The 25,836-nt window shown below is 44.9% G+C and overlaps 1 protein-coding gene across 5 annotated transcripts in view; it reads right to left on the reverse strand.

The window, feature by feature from the left end:
- Window positions 1-25,836, reverse strand: part of plxna4 (plexin A4) — a 182,121-nt gene that overhangs the window by 79,898 nt on the left and 76,387 nt on the right. For all 5 annotated transcript variants that reach the window (XM_018747502.2, XM_018747503.2, XM_018747504.2 and 2 more), the window contains exon 4: window positions 8,673-8,804. In XM_018747502.2, coding sequence (XP_018603018.1) covers window positions 8,673-8,804 — 132 coding nt within the window. The remainder of the gene's footprint in view (window positions 1-8,672; window positions 8,805-25,836) is intronic.

Consider the following 25,836-nt stretch of genomic DNA (forward strand, 5'->3'; position numbering starts at 1 on the left):
TTCACATGTGATGATGAGAAATACAGTGAGCAAAACAGACAGAGTGCAAAGCAGGTCACTAAGACAACAAAAGTCAATCTTTCCAAATGACACCTTTCTCTGGCTGCCTGTGGTGAATGATGTACAAACAGCAGGCTTATTAACCCATAAAACCTGATTATAACTCATACATCTACCAACAGTCTGAGACTGCAGATAATGAATGTGAAAGAACAGCAAACCTATGGCTCTGTAAGTGACAAAAATCATCAGCTGCCCCACATATGTGTATGTGTGTGCATACGGGTGTGTGACATTATGATTGCATTGAGGTTAATTACAGTCGATCATGCAAAGCCTGTTCAAATGCTGAACCTGTAACTCAAGATGAAACCTCACAAAATAATAGTGTCTTTAATTATTCAATGTTTTTCATGGTGGGTGCTCAAAGTACTTCCCCAGAAAAGCTAAGATATTAAAATGAGGAAAAAAAGAGTCAGAGGTTTTGTATTTGAAAAACATGAGCAATTAAGAAAAATAGATTTTCCTGAAGTTATAGGCTAGGAAAATGTGATCTATACACACACAACCAATCATAGACACAGATACACACACATACACACAGAAATATAAGCAGGTGGATGAAGAGAATAAATGAAAATGACAGAGAGTGTGAAGCAAGTTTAAACAAATGGGTTTTTAAAAGGAACCAGACAATTGAGTCCGTCTGCACAACCCCGAACAGACGGCGCTCTCCCACAGGGAAGGGGGGTGCGTATTAAAGACAGATTTCCTTCCTCTTCTTTCAATGTCCATCCCCCAACCCACTCCTAAAGCCTGGGGGCCTTCAATAACCCAGCACAGAGATTTATTACGATGGGTAATCCGCTGGGCTCATCTTTATTCCTCCACTGCCAAACTGTAATGAAGGAAAGCTGAACCAGACAATGTTACCTGCAGCCAGCCCTTCCAATCTAAGCAGGCTGATGAAAACCAGCAAACATCTCTCTTTATGTTGTAAAACAGAAATGTTATAGCACTGCTAGTCTTTTTTCCTCTTCTCCATTCTCCTTTACAGTTGTCTGTTAGTTTTACATGCAACGGCAATGCCACCAGCAGTCTAACCTACTTTACATGGCTAGGGAGTCTATCCAACTCCTAACTTTACCACATTATCATCAGTGTCTAGAGGGTTTGCCTGTCCTCCCTCCCACCAGCACCACCACATTCAACTCTCCCCACTCCTTTATGTTCCACAGTGACTCCCCTTATCACACAGACACACAAAGGCAGTCAAGTCACTGGTCCAACAGCAGGACACTGTGCAATATGAGAGCAGCTGCCTTGGCCAATCAGACCACAGCCTTTCACCCCAAAGGCCATTTGGTAGGAAACACAGCATTAAACTGGTCTTGTCTCATGTTGATATTTGCATTGCCATTAGCGTTGGAAACATTGTCAGCACTGGTACTGGTAATAATGTTGCTGTTAGCATAGCATTTGGTTACAGAGCAGCTGATGGCACGGCTGTTAAAGGCAGCAGTGAATTAGATTTAACGCTAGCGGCGTTGATGTGGGAGCCCTAACAGAACAGAGAAAGTGATCCAGAGACAGCTTTGCACTGTTGCCATTTTCAAGTAATATGAAAGTTATTAAACGAAACATCTGGCCTAATCCGTCAAACCCTTGAATGATTTACACTATTATAATGACACCAAAATGCACGTGTATAAAATATGAAATGAGTAGAGTTTTTTTATTTTTTTCTGTTTATTACAGAAGTCATAAATAACACATCTATTGCCTAGTCACAAGCTGTCAAATTTGATAGAAAATGACAAATGGCCAAAGCGTAGGACAACCAATCATTGGCAATCACCTCTGTTTTGAACAGAGAGCACAGAAAATTCCCAGAGGACTGAAGTTTAATAAATGTGCAGTCTTTCAATCGAATCGGTTTAATATCTTGGCGATGAAGCTATGCTGTGCTGAAGTGTTGAGAAGGCTGCTGACATGTTTAACCGCAAGCTAAAAGCCTCACACTAATGAAAGCCTTGTACCAATAAAAAAGTAAAAGCGACAGAGCAACCAAAGCAGACACCTTGTAGGAATCAAAGCCTTCATCCAATAACGTCCATACAGAGACCAAATCCTTGCTCTTGTGAAGACCATGTCCCAAATAAAGCCTTGTAACACTGGAGACCATGATAGCAACGAAAGTCTTGCTCCAGTGAAGACCATGCAGTAACCAAATCCTTGCAGTACGAACGGCTAGGCTGTAATGAAAACCATATAGATTAGCAGGGACTTAGAGTGCAGGCAATGGAAAGCACAGCCCCCCATTTCAAACAGTGAAAGAAGCTACAACATGAACCAAGAAGATTTATTTAAAATGTTTACGTATCGGTCTTTTATGCCTGGAGAATTTCACAGGTTTACAGCCCGTCCACCTCCCCACTCCACAACGCTGGCTACAGCCTGCCTGACCACTGCAAGATCTTGGGGGGCCGGGGATGGAAAATGCGCTCATGTCCCTTATGAACTCGGGTGCCCCCCCGCGCCAACTGGATTTGCATTCTGTGTCATTGGCCAGGTCACAGAGGCATACAAACATATCACAACCAATTGTGTCCAAGCTGCATCATGCAACCCTCAGGCCACGGTGCCAAAAACAGCACAGGAGGAAGGTGGTGCAGAGACAGCCCAGCGCTTTCTTTTTCTCTGCCAGAGGAATGAATATTTCAAAAGCTGAATTTTCTGCTTTCCTTGAAGTTGCATCTGTGAGTGGGAGTGTGGTAATGTGAAAGAGAGTTTAAGTATCTGTGTATGTGTGCATGTCTACAGTCTGTGAGGGCAGCCTATGCATCTGTACATGTGTGTGTACGCCTATTCTTTTTTTGTAAGATAAATTTTAACCAGTAACACTTGTTTTCATTTGTATATTTTATGTGTATACCAAATTACACGCATGCACACACTTTTCTCTAGAAAAAAAATACCCTCTAGCAAAAAGTAGAGTACTACGAAAACCTAATAAAACGAGTCCATAAATTCTATATTACTCCAGGGGATTATATAAACCAGGGCCTCAATGATTGTCATTAAATGCAAGCTCATAATTGAAATGAAAGGTCGTCTTTATTAAATATTTTTGATGAGATGGCAGACGCAGCTGCCCCTAAATGGCACATTGCTTGGTCCCCCCCAGAGGCTTCTAGAGGAACAGAAGCGTTTGACTTTGAGCTGGGTTACTGTATAGCATGGCTTTAATGATTTTGCAGTAGAGGCACGGAAGATGTATATAATTAACACAGTGGACTGCTGGCTCAGTCTGCTTTTGTACCTCTTGTATCAACTCCTATCACAAACAGAACGATAGAAGCGCTTAACACAGCTAACAAAGTGGCCCAAAAACCTGAGGACAGCAAGGAGTACAGAAGCTGTCGTCATTAATTTAGGGACCGCTTACTGCAGTTATCTGCTGGAGGTGCTAAGTGACTGACGTTTTAAGCCTGGCCAAGATTAAAAGTGACTATACATATGCTTTTTAGTCTAATAGGATCATGTAAAATGTTTACAGAGAGAGGGTGTTCTGGTAATCACACAAACCGGTAAGATTTTCTTTACCTCTAATCAAAGTGAGCATAATACTGTTAGTTATAGAATACAACAAAGAAGCAATAGAGGTGATTGCACACAAACAGTGTGTTACATTTATATATCACTACAACCCTGAGTCCAGGAGAGGCAGACAGACAGTGGGAGGGAATGACCAGAGGTCTCCAGCAGAACAGGGGAGGGTCATGAGCCCCCTCACCTTCTTCAGAGTGTGTCAGTACCAGGGAACAGAGCAGCACCTGTGCATTGTGGGATATGGAGAAGAATCTGCAAATGTACAGATTATCAAAAGAAATCTGAAATCATAGCTTTTCTTTGTTTAAAACAGGATTACTTTCTTGACGTTAGTCTGAACCGGTAATATCAGTCCTGTGTAATCACTGTGGTGCTGCTGTCGTCGTGTCGTTTTCATATTATGAGAATGGCTGCCACTCAAGCGCTGGGTTCTGATGTGTCAAAGAAATTGTTGATAAACTTTGACACTGCTTGATTTACTGCACGCAGTTATTATTTTACATTTCAATAACTGGCAAATACCTTGTCAGGATTCTCATTATTTCCTGAAAAATAAAATGCGACTCACCTCTCAGCTGAAAAATGCCCCCACTTACCTGCAGCTGGTGAAGATAGAAATAGCACCTAACACCTCTGCTGGCATATATTTATGCCCTGTGACAAGTGCTAAAACATCGATAGGGTTTGTTTATTCATGAGACAAGATCTGTTTAACAAATAAACGCTGATGGGCTTCCTGTTTGCACAATGCTTGCTGTATATGGAAATTTTTACAGTACGTTACCTGCTGCTATCATGCTCCACCCTCCTGTGTGCAAGTGAACATGACCTACAATTTCAGACATTAACCATTTAAAAGGCTGTCTTCTCATCAATGACCTTTTGGGTTGGAGGTTAATAACAAGGGGCACAATGATGTTGGCTTCACTCTATTATCAAGTTAACGCCATCAAAATCCTAAATGGGAACAATCACAAGTGATTTTACATCTAAATTACCTACTTAATGAAATATTCCATTAAAGTAGGGCAATCTTGGCCTGTGACAGAGAAAATGCCCTACTCTGAAAGTCTGGCTCTATGGCCCAAGGCAATGTCCTGTACTGTCCCACTTGAACACCATGGAAAGCGCTGACTAGACTGAATCCTAACAAGCCAAAGCGCTTTGTTCCCCATAAAGAACTGCAAGAGTTAAGATTCTGAATCTACACATTTCTTACATTTTATAATGGAAAATGGATTTAGTTTATATTCCTTCTTTTGCAAATTATGGGCCAACTGTGAGAAGCAATTGTACTGTGTGTCCGCGAAACATATATTTTGCAGTCATCCCTTAGATTCTGGTGGAGACGTCCTATTGAGCCCCAGACACAGCTGGATTCCATCGTACAAGCTCACCCAGTGCACTCTAGGATATCTCACCCAAACGATGATGGCCAACTCCAAAACACCCCTCACCAATGGTCTTCGTTGGTTCTGATTCTTTTTTTAACAAGCTCTGCGGAGGGTCAGTTCCCAGACCACAGGAGTGCCAATGACACTTATACTCTCATCGCATTTACAGGAGGTCCGTGCTCAGCGCACCCCGCCATTTCTGCTATCAACCTCTCACTAGAGCCTGGCCGCCCTATTGCCCTCCATAAATGCCACCCAACCATGGTCACCAGCACTGGATCTGGCCCCACGGGGAGGCAAGCTGCTATTGACTGTCCATTCACGCTGCTTCATGCTGCTACCCACCACCATCCATCAGTGGCCCTGCAGGGGGGTTGTGCATGCCACAGCTCTCCGACACCTACCCAACCCCAACCCTGAGGTTCAGTCAGACGTTTACTCATTTCACCCTGGCTCAGAGATACCCTCTTGGGAGCCACTGACCCGTTACAGTCTGGCTCATTCCTCTCTTCTGGAGGAATTTGGTCCCGGAGTTTGCGGTTCTTAAAATGGGCCCAAGCAATCCCCCCGCTGGAAGAAGCTAGGGCAGGCTAATGAGCAAGGGCCCTGGTAATCAAACATGGTGGAGCACCCATAATGGGCACACTAATCACACACCCCTATAGCAACTCACCCTAGTTCTGTCACAGTTCACAACATTCTACTCTAATCTCCTCAAAAGGAGCTGAAGAACTAACCTTAGCCCATGCAACCACCAGTAACTGCACTGGGACCTGTATTTGAGTAAGATCTGCTATGTACACAAAACAAACACTGAATTCCAAATCAATACCATTTTCAGTTGCCCTTCTATTGATACACTTGCATTACATGCATCTCCAGCACCCAGACATGTAGTTGAATGTTATGTTACTGACAGAGGGGCTGCACAGTGGGATTGAGTTTATTACCACTTTAACTGCTGAAAAGGTTCTTAATATAACCATGAATTCTTCTGAGATGACATCCCATGATGTTTAGAGAAAACAGAAGTTTTCTAGGCTAATGGGCTAATTAGGATAAGACAATAGAGTGCTATGAAAAATTAAACTGACATGTGTGACATCAAGAGGAAAAAGCCACATGTTTTATTTTCATGACAGAAGTTAACCTAAATAGCCCCACCAAGGACATGGTAGCATAACTAAGGAGGAAAGGACACGGATGACAAGGAACCAGACCTAAAGTCTGTGATCATGGAACAGAAACCGGGAGTACTACAAGGGCAAAAGGTTACTGAGGTCTTAGTGGTCCTGCACCACGGCAAGGCTGAACTGCAGTTCTGCAGCATGATATCTATGAGGGTTCTGCTATTGGGCTATTACAGAATGTCTTCAGAGATTCAAATCACCAAGTGTCTGTATGTCCCCTATACAGGCGTTTCGGTAGATGCCTACTGCCCATTCTGTAGTCAAGGAACACAGAATATTGTCTGCCAGCCCGCTGCCACCCACCCACCACTAACAATTTGCTTCTCTGAACAAACCACAGGAAGAAGCAGGTAAAGGATTATCATCCAGAGTAGGGAACATCCAGTAATGAAAAACTAAAATCGGCTTGAGATTTCTGCTCCTCATCCGTGTCACGTGTGAAATCGTACTTTCATTCCATGAAAAAACCACAGTAATGTACATGAATCAACTCAAATGCAGCTGTCTGCATAGACTCGCTGTACCTCATTACCCAGAGAAAGGCAAATTCATAACTGCAGAGCATGCACACACACAGGCTGACAATCATGAATTAACGAATGTACACATGAATACACAAAGGCACACAGGCAAACCAGCACACACTCTCAGTCTTTCAGACTCTCTCTCTCTCTCTCTCTCTCTCTCTCTCTCTCTCTCTCACACACACACACACACACACTCACACACACACACACACACACACAGACACACACACAGCCGCCACTAAGGAACGCCTCCATCAGAGCGTTTTAATGAACTGAAGCAAACAGGGAATTTATCAGAGACCAACTGCTTTGTGATGGAATATTACTCGTTGCCCTATTGACATGGGCGATATTTTTAATACTTATCATCTGCAGAGGGACATTTTTCATCAGAGATACTGAAATGAGCCCAATATGCCCTTGGGCTTCTGGGCAGGACGAGAGAGAGGAACAGAATGAAGAGGTGATAAGGAATTAGGAGGACAGCGCAAGTGATGGAAACTACATAGCCACAAATACAGAGCAAGAAACAGACATATTTCGGTGCAGCAGCAACAGGTCAGGAGTTTGAGACCCAATAAAAAGCAGGCTGTTTACATCCTTAAAAAGACCCTAAACAACCGGTTTGTTAGTAGGGTACCAATGGCAGCAGGTCATGGCAGTGAATTGACTGAAGAAGCGAAAGAATAACAATTATGCTTTCAAGCATTCATCTATATTTTGAGTTCTGCTTGAGTTCTCTGAAATAAACATCTTATTTCACTTAAGCTCCTTTCTACTGGCATTGACATCCTGCCTGCTATTTGCCACCACCTCCCCATAAGCTGCTGCTGCAGCCTATTGCCAGTCCATCCGTTCCACCCCACAGGGAGCAGAAGTCTAGATGGGGTGGGATGAGGGTTCGACATGTGAGTCGTTATGTTTTCCATCTGAAAAAAATATGCCCTGCCATTTAGCGTCATAATGGACAGATAGGTCTGCTTGTAGAGCTTCATGGCAGGGCATTCTATCCTTATGTGTGTTTTGTTTTCCATCCAGTCACTCTGGTGAGTGGGAGTTCTGGAGAGGAGGCACATCCTGAGGGAAAGTGGCTGTCCCTGGTGCACATGTGGCTTGAGGGATCTCTATTGATGCTCAACAAACTCCCCTCTCTTCCCCACCTTTTCCGTACTGCTGCCCTGACCTCTATGCCTTCATTAGCTTCCTGACATAACTGCTGAACAAGTCATCCCTTCAGCCTTCCACGGTTCATACTTCTGTTCTTTAGCTATTATTATGGAGGCCATTTGGGTTCAGTACTTCAGTTCTAGGATTCAATAACGTGTGTCCGCACAGATTTAGACCAATAACTTTACCGTACAAGGTTTCATAACTATAACATGAAGACATCTCATAGAGTTATTTATAGGTTGTACATCAGCCTCTTTGAATAACGCGCCATTTCACTGATACTGGTTTTGTTTGTACCCATATAAGTAGACAGATGTAAAAAGGCACACATAGACATAGAAACAAACACAAAGAAACTGAATTAGCATAATCTTTCTTCTCCTAATGAGAGAAACACATGCATCTGGAAGAGAAAGGTGGAGAACTGGATGGTGGAGGACTCTCAATTCAGGGACATCTCAAGCGGAGGCTGCACAAGACGAAAAGGTCATTTCTACACCTTTGCCCACCAGGCCATGGCCCCAGAAACTGCTACCTTTGCAGTGTATTATACTGTCTCAGTAGGGTGTTTCCTTAACATGGTACCTTTGCTTTCCTGCATTTTTATATGGGTGCAGAACTAAGGCAGGCATTTATTGAAGGAGGAGATCTGAATCACAGTGGCCTGTTTGAATTGTCTCTATTTGCCAATTACAGGTCAAGTTCACCAGATTTTTCACCAGGCTTTTTTTTAAAGACTGGTGAAGTCAAGGGAAAATAAAGTGACCTGAAAAACTCACCTGTGTGTCCGACATGACATACAAGAAGTGGTGGTCCGTGGAGAAGGCCATATCGCGCAGAATAGGCCCGTTTTCCACCACCTGAACGGTCTCATACTGCAGGGCACCATGGGATGGCCCATCCACACGGATCTGATGGTAGGGGGAAAAAGAGAAAAGGAGAACATTAGGATGAGCAGTATCTAACTCCAAACGAATATTCAGGGTGGTCGACACCAGTCCACACAGTCTGCAGTATCTGACATTTACCAGCACAAGCATCCCTACAAAAAGCCCCAGGTGATGTCTTAAAATGCAGAGAAAGCAAAAGGGATTAGGAATCTGACTGTAAATGCAATCAGCCGAGGCCTTCCCCTAGGGACAGTGGTTAACAGCATTCTGTAATCCATTCTCTGTTCCATCTTCATCATCATCACCATCATCATAACGATCATCTGGGATTACTACCAGCGGTTATTCAGCCTACAAACATCTGTTCCCGAATGCACCATGCATTCTGTCATTGCCTCTTTCCAACTTATTCTTTATATTCTTCTTCTATATATTCATGTGTTCAGTTTCTCAGTGTATATTTACAGCATTATGGAGGAAAGCATAATGACCCAGCATCGCATTATGTTCTGTGTGGGAGCCAGCTTTTGAAAGGACTTTTTCTGGTTTTATTTCAAAGGTTCCATACTTTAACAAGAGTTTCTCTCTTCAGCCCCCTCAGCATGCCACCCCTGTCCAATTCTATCCCTATTAATACTGGCTCACGTGACGGGTCATATTATAACGCTCGGTTCACAAAAATGGGGATGAGATGAAGGAGAAGGAAAAGAAAAGGGAGGACCGTGAAAGAATGGAAGCACCTATACAAGACTGCCTCTGATCCATCTGGAGGATATCTAATCTCCCCGATCAAGTTAGTTTAATTTGCGGGAATGGGGGGGTATTGTATGTCTCCCCCCACATCCTACACCATGGGCACTACTAGCAGCAAGTAGGAGGGTGTGCTGAGACATCCACCCTAGGCCACTGGGTGGGGAACCCGGTGCACAGTTAACATTATCGCAGAGCCACAGCTAAACTAATTACAGGCAGGCACGGACAAGACGCCCATTATTGTCAGCAAAGCCCCACTGTCGGCAGCCGGGCAGACACCTGATCGCAACAACAGGGTTTAAAAGTATCCTTGACAGGAGGAGATGGGCCACAGGGGAAACAGCTGCTGACCACGGGGGGACGGGGACCCGCAGGCCTGATTCAATTCAAGGTCTGACAAACAACCAATTACAAACCCGCTGACATGAGTGGGGCTGGGCTGGAGCGAGGCCATTAGCAATCTGATGAGTAAACAAAGCATTAGAGGCAAATAAATGCAAGCTACAGCAATGGCCGAACACAATTATAGAATGGCGTGGGGACAGCAGTCTGCTGCGTTCTGCCTTTAGGTGTCTTCTCCTTTTTGTGGATGCTGGCCCCTCTCACATGTGGCTGTGGCATTATACCCACTGTAAGCACACTGGGAATTCTGGTTAATAACATGTACACACACACACACACACACACACACATTTGCAGAACCGCTTGTCCCATACGGGGTCACGGGGAACCGGAGCCTACCCGGCAACACAGGGTGTAAGGCCGGAGGGGGAGGGGACACACCCAGGACGGGACGCCAGTCCGTCGCAAGGCACCCCAAGCGGGACTCGAACCCCAGACCCACCGGAGAGCAGGACCGTGGTCCAACCCACTGCGCCACCGCACCCCCTTCTAATAACATGTACATCTTACTATAAATGAGAAAGAAAGTCCCTTATGTATTACAGTTCAATAAATCTGTCTGTTTTAGGTAGGAAAAAGGTAGTTAATTCTATCGGAGGAACAATTTCCCCATAAACCATTCTGGTAAATCATTATAACTATGTTACAACTATCATGACAGGATCCATCATGTTTCATTTGGATTTCTGTGGATTACATATTTCAAATTGTAGATGGATTACACTGCTAATCTCTGAAATCATATTAATATATGGGGATTAAATGTGCAGTGCATCCTAATTCCCACCTAATCTAGATGATGTTAAATTGAGATACCCTGCAGTGGCACAGATGCACACTTTTGAATGAGGAGGAAAGCCAAATCTGGTTCCGGGTTTATTTTCCCATACACACACTGCACATGTTTTGGTGCAGATGAGGTGCGGATGACGGAACACACGGGCAATAAGCACCAGTAACAACTTACTGTCAGCATCCTATGGAATCAACAAAATCACAGGATCAGAACCCCCTAGTGGTTGAAACTAGCAATGACACTTGTCTGATCTCTTTGAAATACTAAATACTTCTTAAATTTGGAATAGAAAAAGATATCATAGCCTATTCAGGAAAGAGCTTGCAACTAAAAAAGCAGTATTTCTTAATTAGTATTAATAGCTGAAGACACAGCGTTTTAGCAATGTATCAGTCCCTGCATTACAAGGTAAGGTCATATATGGCAACGAGGTCCTCCGCTACACCATTCTGTCTGCTTTACTTGAAGAATTAATGCCATTAATTTCTTCATTGTCCCAGAACAGGTGAGTCCTACTTTTGTTATGTCTCTGTAGAAATTTCACTGGTTCATTTTCTGTACTATCTATGGCGTTGCCAGATGTCTTTGTCCAGCTGTTTAATGCGATCTACGTAGCACTACACATCATTTATGTAACGATGCAGCCCTAGATTATTTATGGTACTAAATGTCTCCATGTGTTATTTATGGAATTTAGGAGCATCTCTGTGCTGTATTAATGGTACCGAGGACCATCTCTGTGCTGTATTGACTGGCAAGCCTGTGCTGCACCAGAGTGTCTGCTCTGGATGTAGGACACCGCAAACAGTGTATTGAAAGTGTGAAAGCCACAGGAGCCTGTTTCCTCCTGCACTCCACCACTTCCTTTGGTTCCATGCGGGCCCCATTCTGACTCCAACTGCAGGGCCAATTAGAGCTGTTTTCTTCCAGGACATGACTGTTCTCGAAAGCCCTCTCAGTGTGAGCATGTTGGCTCTGCTAAGGGGATTTGCCACTGCAAATCCAAGAACATCCAATGCGGATTTCCTCCATTAACCTGAAACAAAATTCATACTTCCCACTGCACTTGGATACAAATTATGAAAATGTGTCAATATTCAACACCAGGAACATATTAAAATTCAGCAAATACTTGGCATGAAAATTTTCAGATCTTTCTGGTGTGTGACTGCTGTTTCAGAGCCCAGCCATAATGTAGTTTTCCTCATAACAGCAGATAGTGAATCACAACCATCAATGTTATTTCTCTCCAGAGAGATTCATATTCAAGCTCACACAGTGTCGTCTGGGCAACAAGCAGCGATGGCAATCGAAGAACCTGCAATCAGCCTCATCGGTGTCTCTATCATCATTGCTCCTCCCTGGATCCTTATCAAGTTCCTCAGCATTTCTGCCATCAGCAGCAGGACTAAGCCAGACAGAGAGCAGAAGCTAACACTGGGAAGGAGATGGTTTGGGAGCCAAACTAGTGTCACCCACAGTACAGGCCATAGAACACCACCTTTCCCACACATATCACTATACCTTCCTGTCACAGTAGAAACCCTTCTGCGCCTTTCTGTTCCCAATTTAAAGTTATGCCTTATTCCCCCGTTCCCTCATCGCTAAGTACATGTGTTGCAGATTGGTAATATCGACTGTTCTCCCTGCATGTTCGTCCGTCTGATCAGAGGTGACTTTGCCAGCTAACCAAGTCAGGACTCCGTGGACTCGAATCAAAGGCCTTCTGCAACAGTTTGAAACAAACATATGGACTTAAATGGAGCCAAGAGTTCTGGCTCCTCCACGCAGTCAAATTCCTTTTCCTTATAGCTTCCCAAAATTCCATCGTCCATCCCCCCATGGGACTGGATTTCAGAGTAAACTGTCCAGTTAGGAATTGACAATACCTAGCTGAAGTCCGTCAAAGTGATGCCCTATCTGGGTGACAGACCCCCCTTCTCTCACACCCTCCATAACTTTACTTCTGCTTGGACAGGACACCCTGTGAGGATGTGTACTTTTGATCGCAGCACAGAGATGACAGGTAACACCCATTGCGGAACCTGCAGATGATGGCCTTTCGCTGGAGATGCACAGTGTGAAGTAAGGCCATCCTATTAGGTGAGTGGAAAGTTTTCCAGGCTTAGAGTCCAATTACTGAGGGCTTTTGTGCTGATTATGGACAGCTACGGATGTCAATGGCCAGTTGAACACCCAGCGCAGGAAGTGACAGAGTGCTGGTCTAGCAGTTTATCTACCTGTTCAGCAGACACCTTTTTCAGAATATCCCCTAGCCACAAAAAGAAAATACCATCAACTGGCCAAATGTGGACACAAGTCTAGTTTCCTGACCACTGTGCCTCCTGCTGGCAAGCGGGTTTCTCATCCAGGACTCAAAAGATGCTTTAACCACACTTACATATAGCAGCAATATGTGATCAAAATTCTTCTTTCTTGCAGTGTTTCCCAGAGAGTGAGAGAGGGATTTTCAAGGTCTGGAGGTGTGGTGTAGTTGTTCCCATGGAAACGGAGATGTGGACCACTGGTGAGAACAGCACCTGTGACTGCATTCCATAGCTTCCTGGACCCCCCCATGCCCACAGGGCTCAACAGGGAAGCTATTGTTTTACTGTACAAGGTGGTGGCTGCACCTTACCACAGTCCAATACCTCAGCAAAAAGCACCTTCTTGGTGCTGAGGGACCTGCTTGCCGCTGACAGGGCTTATTGTGAACCGTGGGAAAACTGGCTTCCACAGCTTTCAGTTGGAAGGTTTTCTTGAATTCCCGGTGCTTTTCAATGTCTTCCTCTTGGCCTTTCTCTCCATTCAAGCCCTCCTCCAGGGCTCCTACTGCTCACTCTGCAGCTCTATGTCTGCTAATGGTGCCCAACAATGCAGTCAGTTAGCTCCCAGCATGTCGACCAATGAGCCATCCAGCACAACTGCTTCTTGACAGCGCGTTCAGTACATGGACCACCACAAAACAGAGCCTGCAGCCAGCTGCACACCAAAGCTCTCTCAGACGCCAATAAAACATTACCTTCAGACTGAATAACAGATGTAAAAAGGGCTGACAAAACATGCTGGACTGTAGGAAAGGTGTTCAATTAAGCCAACAATACAAGGCGTCACATTGGGCAATAATGTCGCAGTGCTTGGGGTAATAACTGCCTGGGCCTTCCATACTTCGGCTCCCATATGAGACCAGTGTGTGACTCAAGAGGTCCTTCAAGGGCAAAACCACAGGATGTACATTCTATTACCACAGATGAAGAGTCAGAGAATTGCACAGAGAGTTGATCCAACCTTTCCCACCAGTGAAACCTGTTTCACAGCAAATGCCTCTGGGGATGCCTGAGGTCTTGAGATTGCCAAATGCAACTGATCACTGGAGGAGCCTTGACAATATTCTTATTTTGGCAGATTCGCTCGTTTGGTTAGTATACTAGCTTTGCTCCCCTGTACTTCTCCATATACTGCAAAACCAGTGTAAAGAAGCCAGATACAGAGCAACCCTTTTCATCTGAAATGATACCATCAAACTGTGGGAAAAACTTTTCATATTTATAGAAGCTGACTGTATAAAGAGGGGTGAAGGAGAAAAGAAGACCCACAAGGCAGATGAAGAGTTAGAGCAGGAGCGAGTGTATACAGAGACAAGGGGACAGAGCACTGCAGATCACACACACACATTTTCTGAACCACTTGTCCCATACAGGGTTGCGGGGAGCCGGAGCCTACCCGGCAACTCAGGGCGTAAGGCTGGAGGGGACACACCCAGGACGGGACGCCAGTCCGCCGCAAGACACCCCAAGCGGGACTCAAACCCCAGACCCACCAGAGAGCAGGACCCGGTCCAACCCACTGCGCCACTGCGCCACCGCACCCCCCTCCACTGCAGATCAATTCAAAAGAAAACAAGAGGGAAGGATAAAAGAAAGAGACAGACACATGGAAGTAGAGAAAGGGAGTGACAATATGAACAGAGGGAAAGGGAGAAAGAGGGGAAATTATGAACAGAAGGAAGAGTAGAAGGAGGAACAGAGAGTGTTAACAGAAGGAAAATGTAAAGGATAAAGCTCTCTGAGAAAAACTCAGCACATTAGCACAACCCCAGCAGCCACCTGTTCTTTGTCAGGGTGAGAATAGTGAAAAGCCTGACCGAGCCAAGTTCTTGTGAGCTTAGGTCAGGTATGTCCTGTGCTGTCCCAGCTCCCTTCCACCCCCCTATGCGTTTCCTCAGCGATCTTTCACAACAGGCCTAGAACCAAGGTATTGTGAGAAGAAGGGATCTGAGCACTCGGGCACATCCACTGCGGCGGGTGTGCACTGCGTCATGATGCAAACTTGCTGCAAGATGGAGAAGCACTGCCCTTTCCCAGCCACCCCCTCATTCACACCCAACCCTCTCACTGCCAATGGCCATGCCTCTCTGTAACAGGAAAACGAGCCATAATCAACATATGGCCAAATTCTGCCATAATCATTATGGTAGTCTTTTTTGCAAAAATCTCAGTGAGCAGAAAGTTTTCTTTCTTAAACCACTAAGCAAAAAGAACAAGTACAGAAGTAAATGCTTATGGAAACACATGTACAATAAATGAGAGATTACAGGAAGGACATCATGAAGAGAAAGTGTCAGAGCAGCATGTTACCACGCAGGTAGAGGATTCCGGAAAGTAACTGAAAGGAGATTGAGCTAAGAGTCTACTCAGGATGGCACAGGTCAGGACTGGATCATGACTGGCTCAAGACCAGGTCTGAGGTGCAAAAGTCAGGAACTGGAGCAGTGGTGGCCATCACCCCATGCAGATTGTGCAAATGCATAAAATGTGTGCTACTGGGAGGTGTGAGAGGAACTCTGTGTTTCCTTTTTAATTACAGGACCCACACTCCAAGGACGTGTGTGTGATACACCATCACTTGAGGCCCTTTCATCTTCTACCGCAGTCCTTTATCGCACCCTGGCAGTGATTCATGCCCCATCCCATCTGGAAGCGCTGCATTGTCTGGGTGAAGCATCATTGTTCTGGAGGAGTACCTAGCGACCCCTGGGGCTGTGTGGGTCTGTGCTCCTCCTCAGGGTATGCCCTCCCCCATCCCAGCACTCACATTTACTTCAGGAGGGACTGGGTTTATGGTATGTTTGTGAGTCACCCAAAGTTTTTTCTGAGTACTTGTTTATAATGGAATACACTTATTTACTGGAGCGAGTTCAAGACCAACACATCTATCTAAACTTGTTTTTTCCCCAACTCCCCCCGAAAAACCCATTCTTGTCCTTATTTGGCAAAAGAGGATAAATGGGGACGTTCCTTATTTCCCCCTAAAACCCATCATGCTTTATACCTCTGTATTGTATATACAATCAATGTTCAAACATTTAAAGAAACATACAAGAATAACTCTCAAGTCTCAAACACACAATTGCCTGGAATGGGTCCTTGTATGTGTGTGTATGAATGTCACTGCTTTTTCAAATGGAAAAAAAAAAAAAACAAGCTGAAAAGGAGGCACCGTACATGGCCCGAATACAACGTTGGCACCTGTGATAGCATCCCAGTTATAGTACCTGATAGCATAACTGTTAGCACCCCTCTTAAGCTGCCCTGTTAGTGCTCCTCTTTAGCTCCTCTCTTTAGCTGTCCAGGCTGTCTCTTTAGCTGACGCGGCTGTTTCTCTGCAGAGCCTGTATTCCGAGAGAGGGTGTGTTATCCTCTGTCACCGTGTGACAAATCAAGGAGAGCAGAGAGGCAGACAGCCTGGCGAAGGCATACAAGATAGAGTAAGCCTGAATGACACTGGCAATATGCAAGAAGCGGTGTTCGCAAATAACACCTAAAAATATTACGAACAATCTCGAGCAGACTTGTGGAGGTGTGGGTGTGGGGGGCTAATCCTAGAAAGAATGGCAGGAGTTGCTCTCCTGCAGAAAGAGAATTGTAAAGAGGATGTGCTGATTTTTGTCTTTCATCATTGCTTTGAAATCCTCTTACGGATGTCTCAAAGTTTCAATTAGGGACACTGAGACACTTTACAGTGGTGAATCACTGAGTGGGTCGAAAGAGGCGGGGCTGCACGGAAACAGGACTACGTGAATGAACACGTGGACAACCTGCAGGACGCAGCATTTCTAGCAGAGCGAGAATCCTGAGATAAGGCTGCAGCTGAGCATCAGAGGACACTGCTGCTCCAGACCAAAAGGCAAAGAGCTTCACCCCTTTGCACTGTCTGTACATCAGACACAAAACCGGCTTCAGTCTCTTCTAGAGCACGTGGTCATGGTTACAGGTTATGTGCCTTTTCAAATGACACTGTTCCTGCTCAGCACACAACTCAGATCACCACAGCTTCAACAAAACACAGGAGCCAAAAACAGCCCCAAGGGAACAGCAAGAAAACGGCACCAGGCTAAATGGCACACAGAAAAGCCAGTAGCAAAACTGACGGGAAACCCAAAAGGAGAACACCCTCTAGTCTGCCCTAACCCTATTCTGGTACTGTGGTACAGTACATTTAGTTTGGTCTCAGTCAGGGGTTCTTAACCTGGGGTCCATGGATGGGCTTCAGAAGGTCAGTTAAGTGCAGGTGTGCTTTGAAAATAACACTCACTCACACGCTTTCATTGACCACTTATATTTGTCAGGGTCGCAGCAGTCCAGCGCCTACGCCAGAATCACGAGGCTCACAGCTGAGGGGGGATACTCCCTAAATGGGATTTCATCCATCACAGAATAGCCACACGCACTCGCATATTCACACACAAAGTACAATATAGCGTCGCCAGTGCACCTGAACAGCATGTCTTTGAAATGTGGGAGGAAATCGGAGCACCCGGAGGAAGGCCACGCGGACATGGAGAGAACATGCAAACTCCACACAGGCACAGCTGGATTCAGATGAACACCTGAAGAGCCCACCACTGTGCCACCTTGAAAATAACATTGTGTCACTAAATATAAATTTGTAACATTACTGTGCTGTTACTATCGGTGACATAATTCCATGCGAAGATAATCTATTTCCAGCATAATAAATTAAGCACAATATTTTCTCTGAATTTATTTATTAAAATTTTTCTCTGAGGCATCCGTAGCTTTCATCAAATTCTGAAAAAGGTTGGCGGCCAGGAAAAGGTTAAGAACCTCTGGTTTAAATATAGCTACTTGTCAATAGCCACTTTTGACTATTACCTGAAGCTATCACAAAACAGAACTTCAGATGACACTGAAGACTGAAACGGAAAAAAGAAACAAAGAACAAATATATATGATGAAAAACATTTATTTTGTGCATGCGTGCTCGTGTATTGGTGTTTGTGTGTGATTGCGGAGACGGGGGGCCATTTAATCTGATGCTGCACAAAGGGGTGAGAAATTCCGGAAAACGGATCAAATACAGAGCCCAGACGGTTGGACAAGGTGTCCGCTGACAGATTACCAGCAGTGGGAGTTTAATTAGAGAAGGGCCTCAAGCTGTTTACTGGGACAATCCTCTGCTGCTGATTGGAGTTTTTTGTGTCTGTTCACATTGTGTAACAGTGGCATATTAATAACATGTCTCAGATAGCCGAGGAAAAGCATCCTTCGTCAAAGGGCTTGTTTACTCTCCTCTGAAAGAGTCCGTGTGTGTGAGCATGTTGAGTGAAATTAAAGAGGTGAAGATAGAAATTTGTCCCTAACGTTGACCCCAGAGGGTGTTCAGATGCAGCTTTCTCAACTGCATGTGAGGTTAGCTCTGCTGGAACAGATGAGATTTGGATCCAGGACTCAGCCACAGTTGAGAGCACAGTACAGGTCAAAAACAGCAAACAGCAAGGTTCCCACCATAGAGAAACACAGATCTTCCATGCTCCTCAGAGGGTGATCTGAGCCCAGAAAATCAGGTGCTACAAGGACCACACGACTCTAAGAGCACAGGCAAGCTGAGGAAAACAGGCTTGTGTGTAGAACGTGTAGTTATACAACTTCTCTTCTGGCAGGGGGCAAATGCAAGTTCTTACTCCAGCCTCCTGCCTCAATTATTTAATTGCTATTAATCCTTCTTAAGTACCATTCTGATTCTTGAAATTAAAAAAGATGAATGGCATTTAAAGGTTGAATTTATTGCACAGTGAGTTCAATAAAATCTGGCTTTAAATAGGGTATTTTGACACCCCTGCTTTAGGCTACCGATGATCATGTTACATGAAATTTACAAGTGCCTATAGGCAACCCCATTCTATGACTGTCTGTAGCCAATGACAGCAGATACAGCAATCTGAAAAACTTCTTGTTAAGCATATGTGCCCCTCAGGGCATTTCGGCAGCAGAACAAAAAAGAATGACAGCAGGTCAACGAGTCGATCGGACCTTATTTTACACAGGAAGACCAAACAAAAAGACAGAAGTGTTTTTTATTCTATTCCCCTCAAATTGGCCAGAATGCTGGTGTTGTCCTTGTTTCGCTTAATATTTTATCACTCAGCTGCAGGTTGCTGCCTAATTATTGTCAGCTTGGTGGGTGTCCCAGCCCTACTGACAAACAGACCCTCCTTTCAGAATGAACCCCCTCGGAACCGGAGGTAGCCAGTTCATTAAGACTTCCTCCTGCCTCCAATAATGTCTAATAATAACGATAAAAGGAGTAAACAGTTCCCTGTGCACGGGCTTTTACGTTTACAAATGAACAGCCTTACTTACCCCGAAAATGAATTTAATTGGTAAAGCATTTTTAAGACTTAACAGAGTACAGCAAAAAATAAAGAAATTAAATTAATGAACACATTCATATGCGTGGCACGCTTCTCTTCATTAAAATTAACGCTGCACACCACTCGTTTGCTTCTAACTGTCTTTTTGCTGGGCCTGCTGTATACGTAGACATTAGATTTACCCTTAAAGCCACATGGGCTGAGCTGCAATGTCTGTGACAACCCGGCAAGCACAGGGCACCCACAAGTGAGCTAAAATGGACAAATACATTTCTATAGGCACAATGTTCATTATGAGCTACTGCTCAAGATTCATGGTGCATGCTGAGAAATGGGCTCTTTAACCCAATGACGGCCACTCACTGGCAAAATGTACCGTCTCTCAAACGGGGGCATTCCATCATTGGATGAACGGGCAAGGTGATGGGACCGTTGGCTAAGGATCCGTGAACCTCCCAGCATCTGCCTTAATTAAGGGGCATGGAGGCGGGGCACCAGAGGGTGGGGGGACAGAAAGTGCTGGCATAGCCCTTTTGCACAGCACCGTGGCCTGGTTGGGCCCCAAACAGATGGCACGTTCCACCTCCTGGCTGGGATCTGGCCACCTCCCCGATCCTCCCCCTTCCCCTCAGCGGACCCCCAGAATGCTGAGGAAGCAGCCGTTCAGGTAGGCTGACACATCTGCCCGGCTACCTGCATAACACACCCGCCCCCAAGCCTCCTTCAGGAAGGCTGCCATCTGGTTTCTGCTAGTGCTGTCGAGGTTAATAAGGCATACTCTTCACTGCGCCCCCTACAGGCACTTGCTGATCCAGGCCTTGCAGAGCAAGCACTTGCTTGGGGGAAACTGGCGTGTCACACGCGGTAATGGGTTGCAGCCTGGGGCTCTTGTAACTGCAAACACTTACAACAAACAGTACAAACCCTTCATGAATTTGTTGGTTTCTGAAAACAATTATATACAAATATTTAGGTTGGAATCACTGTCTTCCGGGACCAGGCGGCTGTGTCAACGAAGCTATTTTCCTGTTATGTGTGGAAGCTGAGCTGCGCAGAGCAGTCACATGAAGCTTTACTTCTGTGCTCTGTGGAACAAACATTACAGGATTTTGCTCAGCACATGCCTCCATCCAAAGCGACTTTTATGGCAACACCTCGTATTTACACAGGCTCCATTTTCACACCCAGATTTATACAGCTGGGAATTTACAGAGGCAGCTCAGCTAAGTTAATGGATACAAAAACAGATCCTCTCTCGGGATTTCAACACACAACCTGCTGGTCACACGGCCACTTTCTAAACCAATGCACCACCTGCTGCTGAGATACTGCTCAAGGAACCTGCAACTGTCAGTCACACATAAACACACGCAGCGCATTCACAAGTGCGAGCGCATGGGTCCATGAATCTGCAGCAGTAGGAGGCCTTCAGCAGTATAGCACATTTGCCTCCACGGATCCGCAGCAGTGTGATGTCACTGAGTTCCGCAACGATTCTGTGATTTTTTTTTTCCCCGAGAACTGCAGGTCTCACTACTGGCTCAATATGCCACCTCCTGCCCCATCTCCGCAATCTCGTGCGGTCTGTACTGTATCTCTGCTGCGACGTGGGAGTGTGGGACGTAGGAGCAGGCCCAATGGCGGATTAGCAGAGGGAACTCTTTAACATTTTAATGACAGGCTTTCTTCTGTGTCCGCCAACTGTGCAGCAGCCACATCATGGACTGGGGTGGGGGGGCAAGGGGAATTAGCCATGCTGAGCCATACCTTGTCCCAAGCAGATACATTCTAAATTAGGAAATCTACTGAGGGGGAAGGGCTGGGAGGTACAAGAAATGAGTCATTTTTCACTTCTGTGGAAAAACCTTAACTTTTAATGTACCATGTGTGATAAGTGACGGGGAGTTTATTTGTATTCATTTTATAAACAAAAAACTAACTAAATAATGCTCACGATAAGCATCACAGTGGTTTGAAACAACAAGCCTCAGAAAGGGGCTCATGGGAATGGGTTAAAAAAAACAGCTAAGAATCATGGGTAATCTTAAGCAACAAAAGTGTAATTATTAAAGGAACAGCACATGCTCGCTTTGTCGGGTCTTGAAGCTCAGCTTTCAGACATCCAAATGCTGGAAGAAGGTACACGTTCGAACTGCGTCTGATACCATCGCATACTCATCCCTGTGTCATGTGCACCTTGCAGGTTTGTTCCACCTTTGTGCTCAGCTGCTCTAATGAAAGGACCATGTCCTGCTGAGTAAATCCATACACGGTGACTCTGAGAACATTCGTGATTCCGGTTAACTATTGCTGCTGAAGTCAGCGAAGGAGGTCCCATTGAACACACGCGGCGCCACTCATCCCACCATCTCGAGGTTCAGCAGCTTTCCCCGCATCGGCATTCTCAAGATTTCTCCCCACCAGAGACGTTTGAAGATGGCCGTGGAACGCGTGTCAAATCCTATTCAGAAGGGAAATAATGCACCAACTGACAACTGTCACGCCTGAGGTCCAACCAGGAAGACTATAATAAAAAACCTTTTATACCAAAGGAATCCCAGTAATGCCAGCAGAGCTGAGCCCCTTCCTGGACATCATAATGGAGGGAAAGTAAAGAGGAGCCGCTGGCTGACGGGGTCAAACAGCATCATGGAGGCAGTGTAGACGAGGCCCTGTTAAACCCCGCGCCTTACTGGCCCATGCTGAACCTTTCTGACCCTCCTGTGACCACAGGATGGAGCTCAGAGTAAACCAGGCCAGCTAGGAGGGACTGTTCTCTCCTGCTCAAGCTTTTATTGAGACAGAACACGTCTCTCGGCCTCTTGCAGACACACACATGCAGGCACGATTTCCAGGGCATCGCCAATTGTAAAGGTGTTAATAATTCCACCGGATTCTCAAAGCGACCGTTTCATCAGTTTCTGGAATGGCCACGACAGTGCCCAGACGAGGCTGGACAGGACAATTTCCAGCCTGCATCCAGCGCACGTGCTGCAAATGAAAGAGGGCTGCCGGAGCTATGTGAGAGGGAGCACCGCTGCCATGTCCCCTCTGGAGTCTGGCCAGACGCCATCCTCCAGATATCAGGGTAATTGAAAACCACTGACAGAAGTACCTACCTTTTCTCTTTGAAACTGTGGGTAAAGAGAAAACAACTGCCTCGGCCAACAACAATTTGCAAGGCCTGTGATGAACGCTGGTGTTTACTGCGACCTGCAGGCTACACGACACTAGGGGAAGACTATTTAGGAGAGAAGGAGGTGCTTCCTCATTTCTAAAAAAGAAAAGACATTTCCTCAGGGAAAATAAGAAACGGATAACAGCATAATCAGTCCTCTGGGGCCATGCTGCCAGAACACATGTGAAAATCCTTTTGTGGTAAGCAGAAGACACTGGACTGATATCTAAAAATCAGGACTTGAATTCTCTTGAACTATTTCAGTATTAATTACATCAATGTAATAACATAATAATTGCATAATAATAGCAATTATACTTATTTATTGGTTTGAAAAACACTCCGCACAAAGCGACTTATAAAACTTACTTTCCTCGCACATATGGGTAATTACAACATTAAACTAAAAAACGGGTTCAGCACTTCGCTGAAGGATGTAGCAGCATGATGCTCTTGAGACTAGAAACCTTTTGGTCAAAAGAAAAGTTTCTTAATGTAGCTGTCTGTGTTGCCCTAGGACTACTTCTTGGGGAAAAAAACATGTTTTAGGCTGAGCTGGGCTCAGTGCTGGCCGTACAGGGAAGGAAAAGGGTGCGGATCCTGACCGATGCTGCAGTGCCTGCAGGAATGCCACATCCTGCCTGCACATGCTGCACCCGCAGGCTCCTGATTCATGTGGTATTGCGTTGCTCCTCCTGGAGCATGCATGTCCCTTCCACTTGCAGATATAATGAGAACAATAAAGCTGTGGTAACTCAAAGGGATTTGCCCCAAAACACACATGCACGCAATTTTTTTGTGTTGATCCTAGTCCAAAGTTAAGCTCATTTCCTTTCTTCTCATGTCAAAGGTCTGACAAGTGTGTCTTTTGCAAGAGGCACCAAGATGTGTATCTTTAATTTGATGTTTGTTGTGTGAAAAACAAAGGTACTTTTGTTGTGCATGTGTGTATTTCAAACAGGAAACGGGATGTGTGTAATTAATTAAATATGTTTGTAATTAGGGTCACAAAAGCTGCAAGAGTGTATTTTTTGTCTGTGTTTCCGAGCAGAGAAACAGGATGTGAATTACATTGATTATACAGATGGTAATTACTGTGGAATTATCTTTTCTCACTTGGACAGTCAATTCTCCATGATTTGACTTTCACAAAGTCTACGAATTTAGTGTGGAGAAATAACCACATTACACAACTGAGGGGCTGTCCGGCCAGCAGGAAAGCTTTTGCGACGGTGTAGCATTGTAGCAGTGTGATGACACTGATACGATTTGACAGCAATGTTACACGCTCATTATGCTGGCTTAATTCAGAGCGGTTAGACAAGAATGAAGGCCATGTATTCTTTGTGAAATATTTTCACCAATATGTCTAGCATTTGAAATACACCATTTTCCCCGGACCAACATATGGGCTGATCTTGATCACTGACAGTTAAATAGTTCATTTGAAACCTGTGGTCATTTTGAGACCTTTTTTGTTTTGGGAATTTGAATTTGGATGTAAAATATTGTGCTCGGCTCTGAAAACTAGCATCCACTCCACAAAATGGTTAAATATGTAGAGATCACTCACAACAATAGCTGTTTTCTGGAATCTAAAATTATAACCAGTCTGGGGATAAGTATGACTGGTATGCAAATAGCCTAATTACATATAGTGTGACATAGTGTGAAAATGACAAGCAAAATCACACAGTAAATCCGGAAAGAGCCCGTTATTTATTTGACATGGTAGAAAAAGCGACCATTTCTGGTGTCACTGAGTGAAATATTTTTTGTAACCATAACAATGTTCTCATATATAAATACAGTATATGTAAGTGGGGAAAAAAAACTCTATTCAATTTTAGTCAGTTTTTTCAGTTTCAGGTCATCTTCACGTTTTATTTTTATAAAAGGTACCTTCTGTCAAGTTGCCTCAGAACACATGTGATAAAGCGTTTTTTTTTTTTTTACAATTGTTTTGCAGAGAGGGTTAGAGACCAGTGATCCTCCTGCTCTTTTCCAGTGTATGTCAAGTGGATGTCCACTTGTGAAACCCACCCCTTTCACTTGCCTCCGTCAGTCCCTCTTTTCTGCTTTTTCACAAATTCTTTCTTCCACCAGGCTGCAATCTAAATGGGACTGAAGCTCATCTCAGACCCTTTTTGTTTAAAACACTGCCCTTTTCCAGGTTCCCAAGTCCTGTCTGCTGCATACTATGGAAACAATTAAATTTGTTTGAATTTTAATTTCCCATCAATCCCTTTTCTGCAGAACTTCAGAGCTACACTGGGTGCCTAATTAGACGAGCCAGAGGATGACAGGGAGGTGCCAGCACCTGCTTGTTAGCTCTGCCGCACGCGGCCCACTTCCACAGGAGCTATGGAGAGAATCTGTTCCCCGTGCGCCCCAGTCCCCCTCATCGATCACCTGGGGAGAGCAACCGACAGGAGTCTGACTTTAAACCCTACTGTGTTTTAATCACTTTTATAGCTGCCGCAGTGGGATGAAGGAGAGCTTTAACTATCAGCGTTAAGGGCCAATTGTTTTGTGCGTGTGTGCGTGCGTGCATGCGTGCGTGCGTTCCGACCTTTCTCCCTGGCATGTTCAAGTATTGTTAGCTTGATGTCACAAAATGCTGCACGTATCACACTATGCGCAGGTCTTAATGAAAAGTAAAATACTGTAAATTGATTTACAGGTTTAAAACCCAACTTCCACCACATTATCCCAAAAGGAGCATGGGGGGGGGGGCACTGACTACATCCCAGGACACATGGGAGATCCAGCAGAAACGTTCCATACTTCTGAGTGAAACACTTGATCAAATGAACAGAACCAACAGCTACTGATTCTCACTACAGGCCTGCTCCTGTTACCATGGTTACAAGGGGCCCAGCACCCGCAGGAAATGGGCCTACCTGTGGTTTCCCGTAGCGAGGCCTTCGGGGGGGCTATCTCTTCACACTCTGGCAAAGAAGTGTGAGACCAGGTCCATCTCTCCTCCTTCCTGTCCCTACCAAACAGCTTCAAGTCTTTTCATAAATTCCTCATAAACGACGTGCTCCAGGAAGTGTCCTTCAGCATCAACAGTGCAATCTGTGAGATTCCTCCACATGGGCAATGTGCATGAATTAATCATAGACCCACTCTCCAACAGGGACATCAAGTTGAAGAATAATTATAAAATGTCACTCTTTGTTATGAACAAAGAATGTGTCGTAGAAACTGTCTTGCATTTAGAGTTGGATCTACACTGAAATGGTGA

This window comes from Scleropages formosus, chromosome 2 (genome assembly GCF_900964775.1).
Source record: "Scleropages formosus chromosome 2, fSclFor1.1, whole genome shotgun sequence".
Taxonomy (NCBI): Eukaryota; Metazoa; Chordata; class Actinopteri; order Osteoglossiformes; family Osteoglossidae; genus Scleropages; species Scleropages formosus.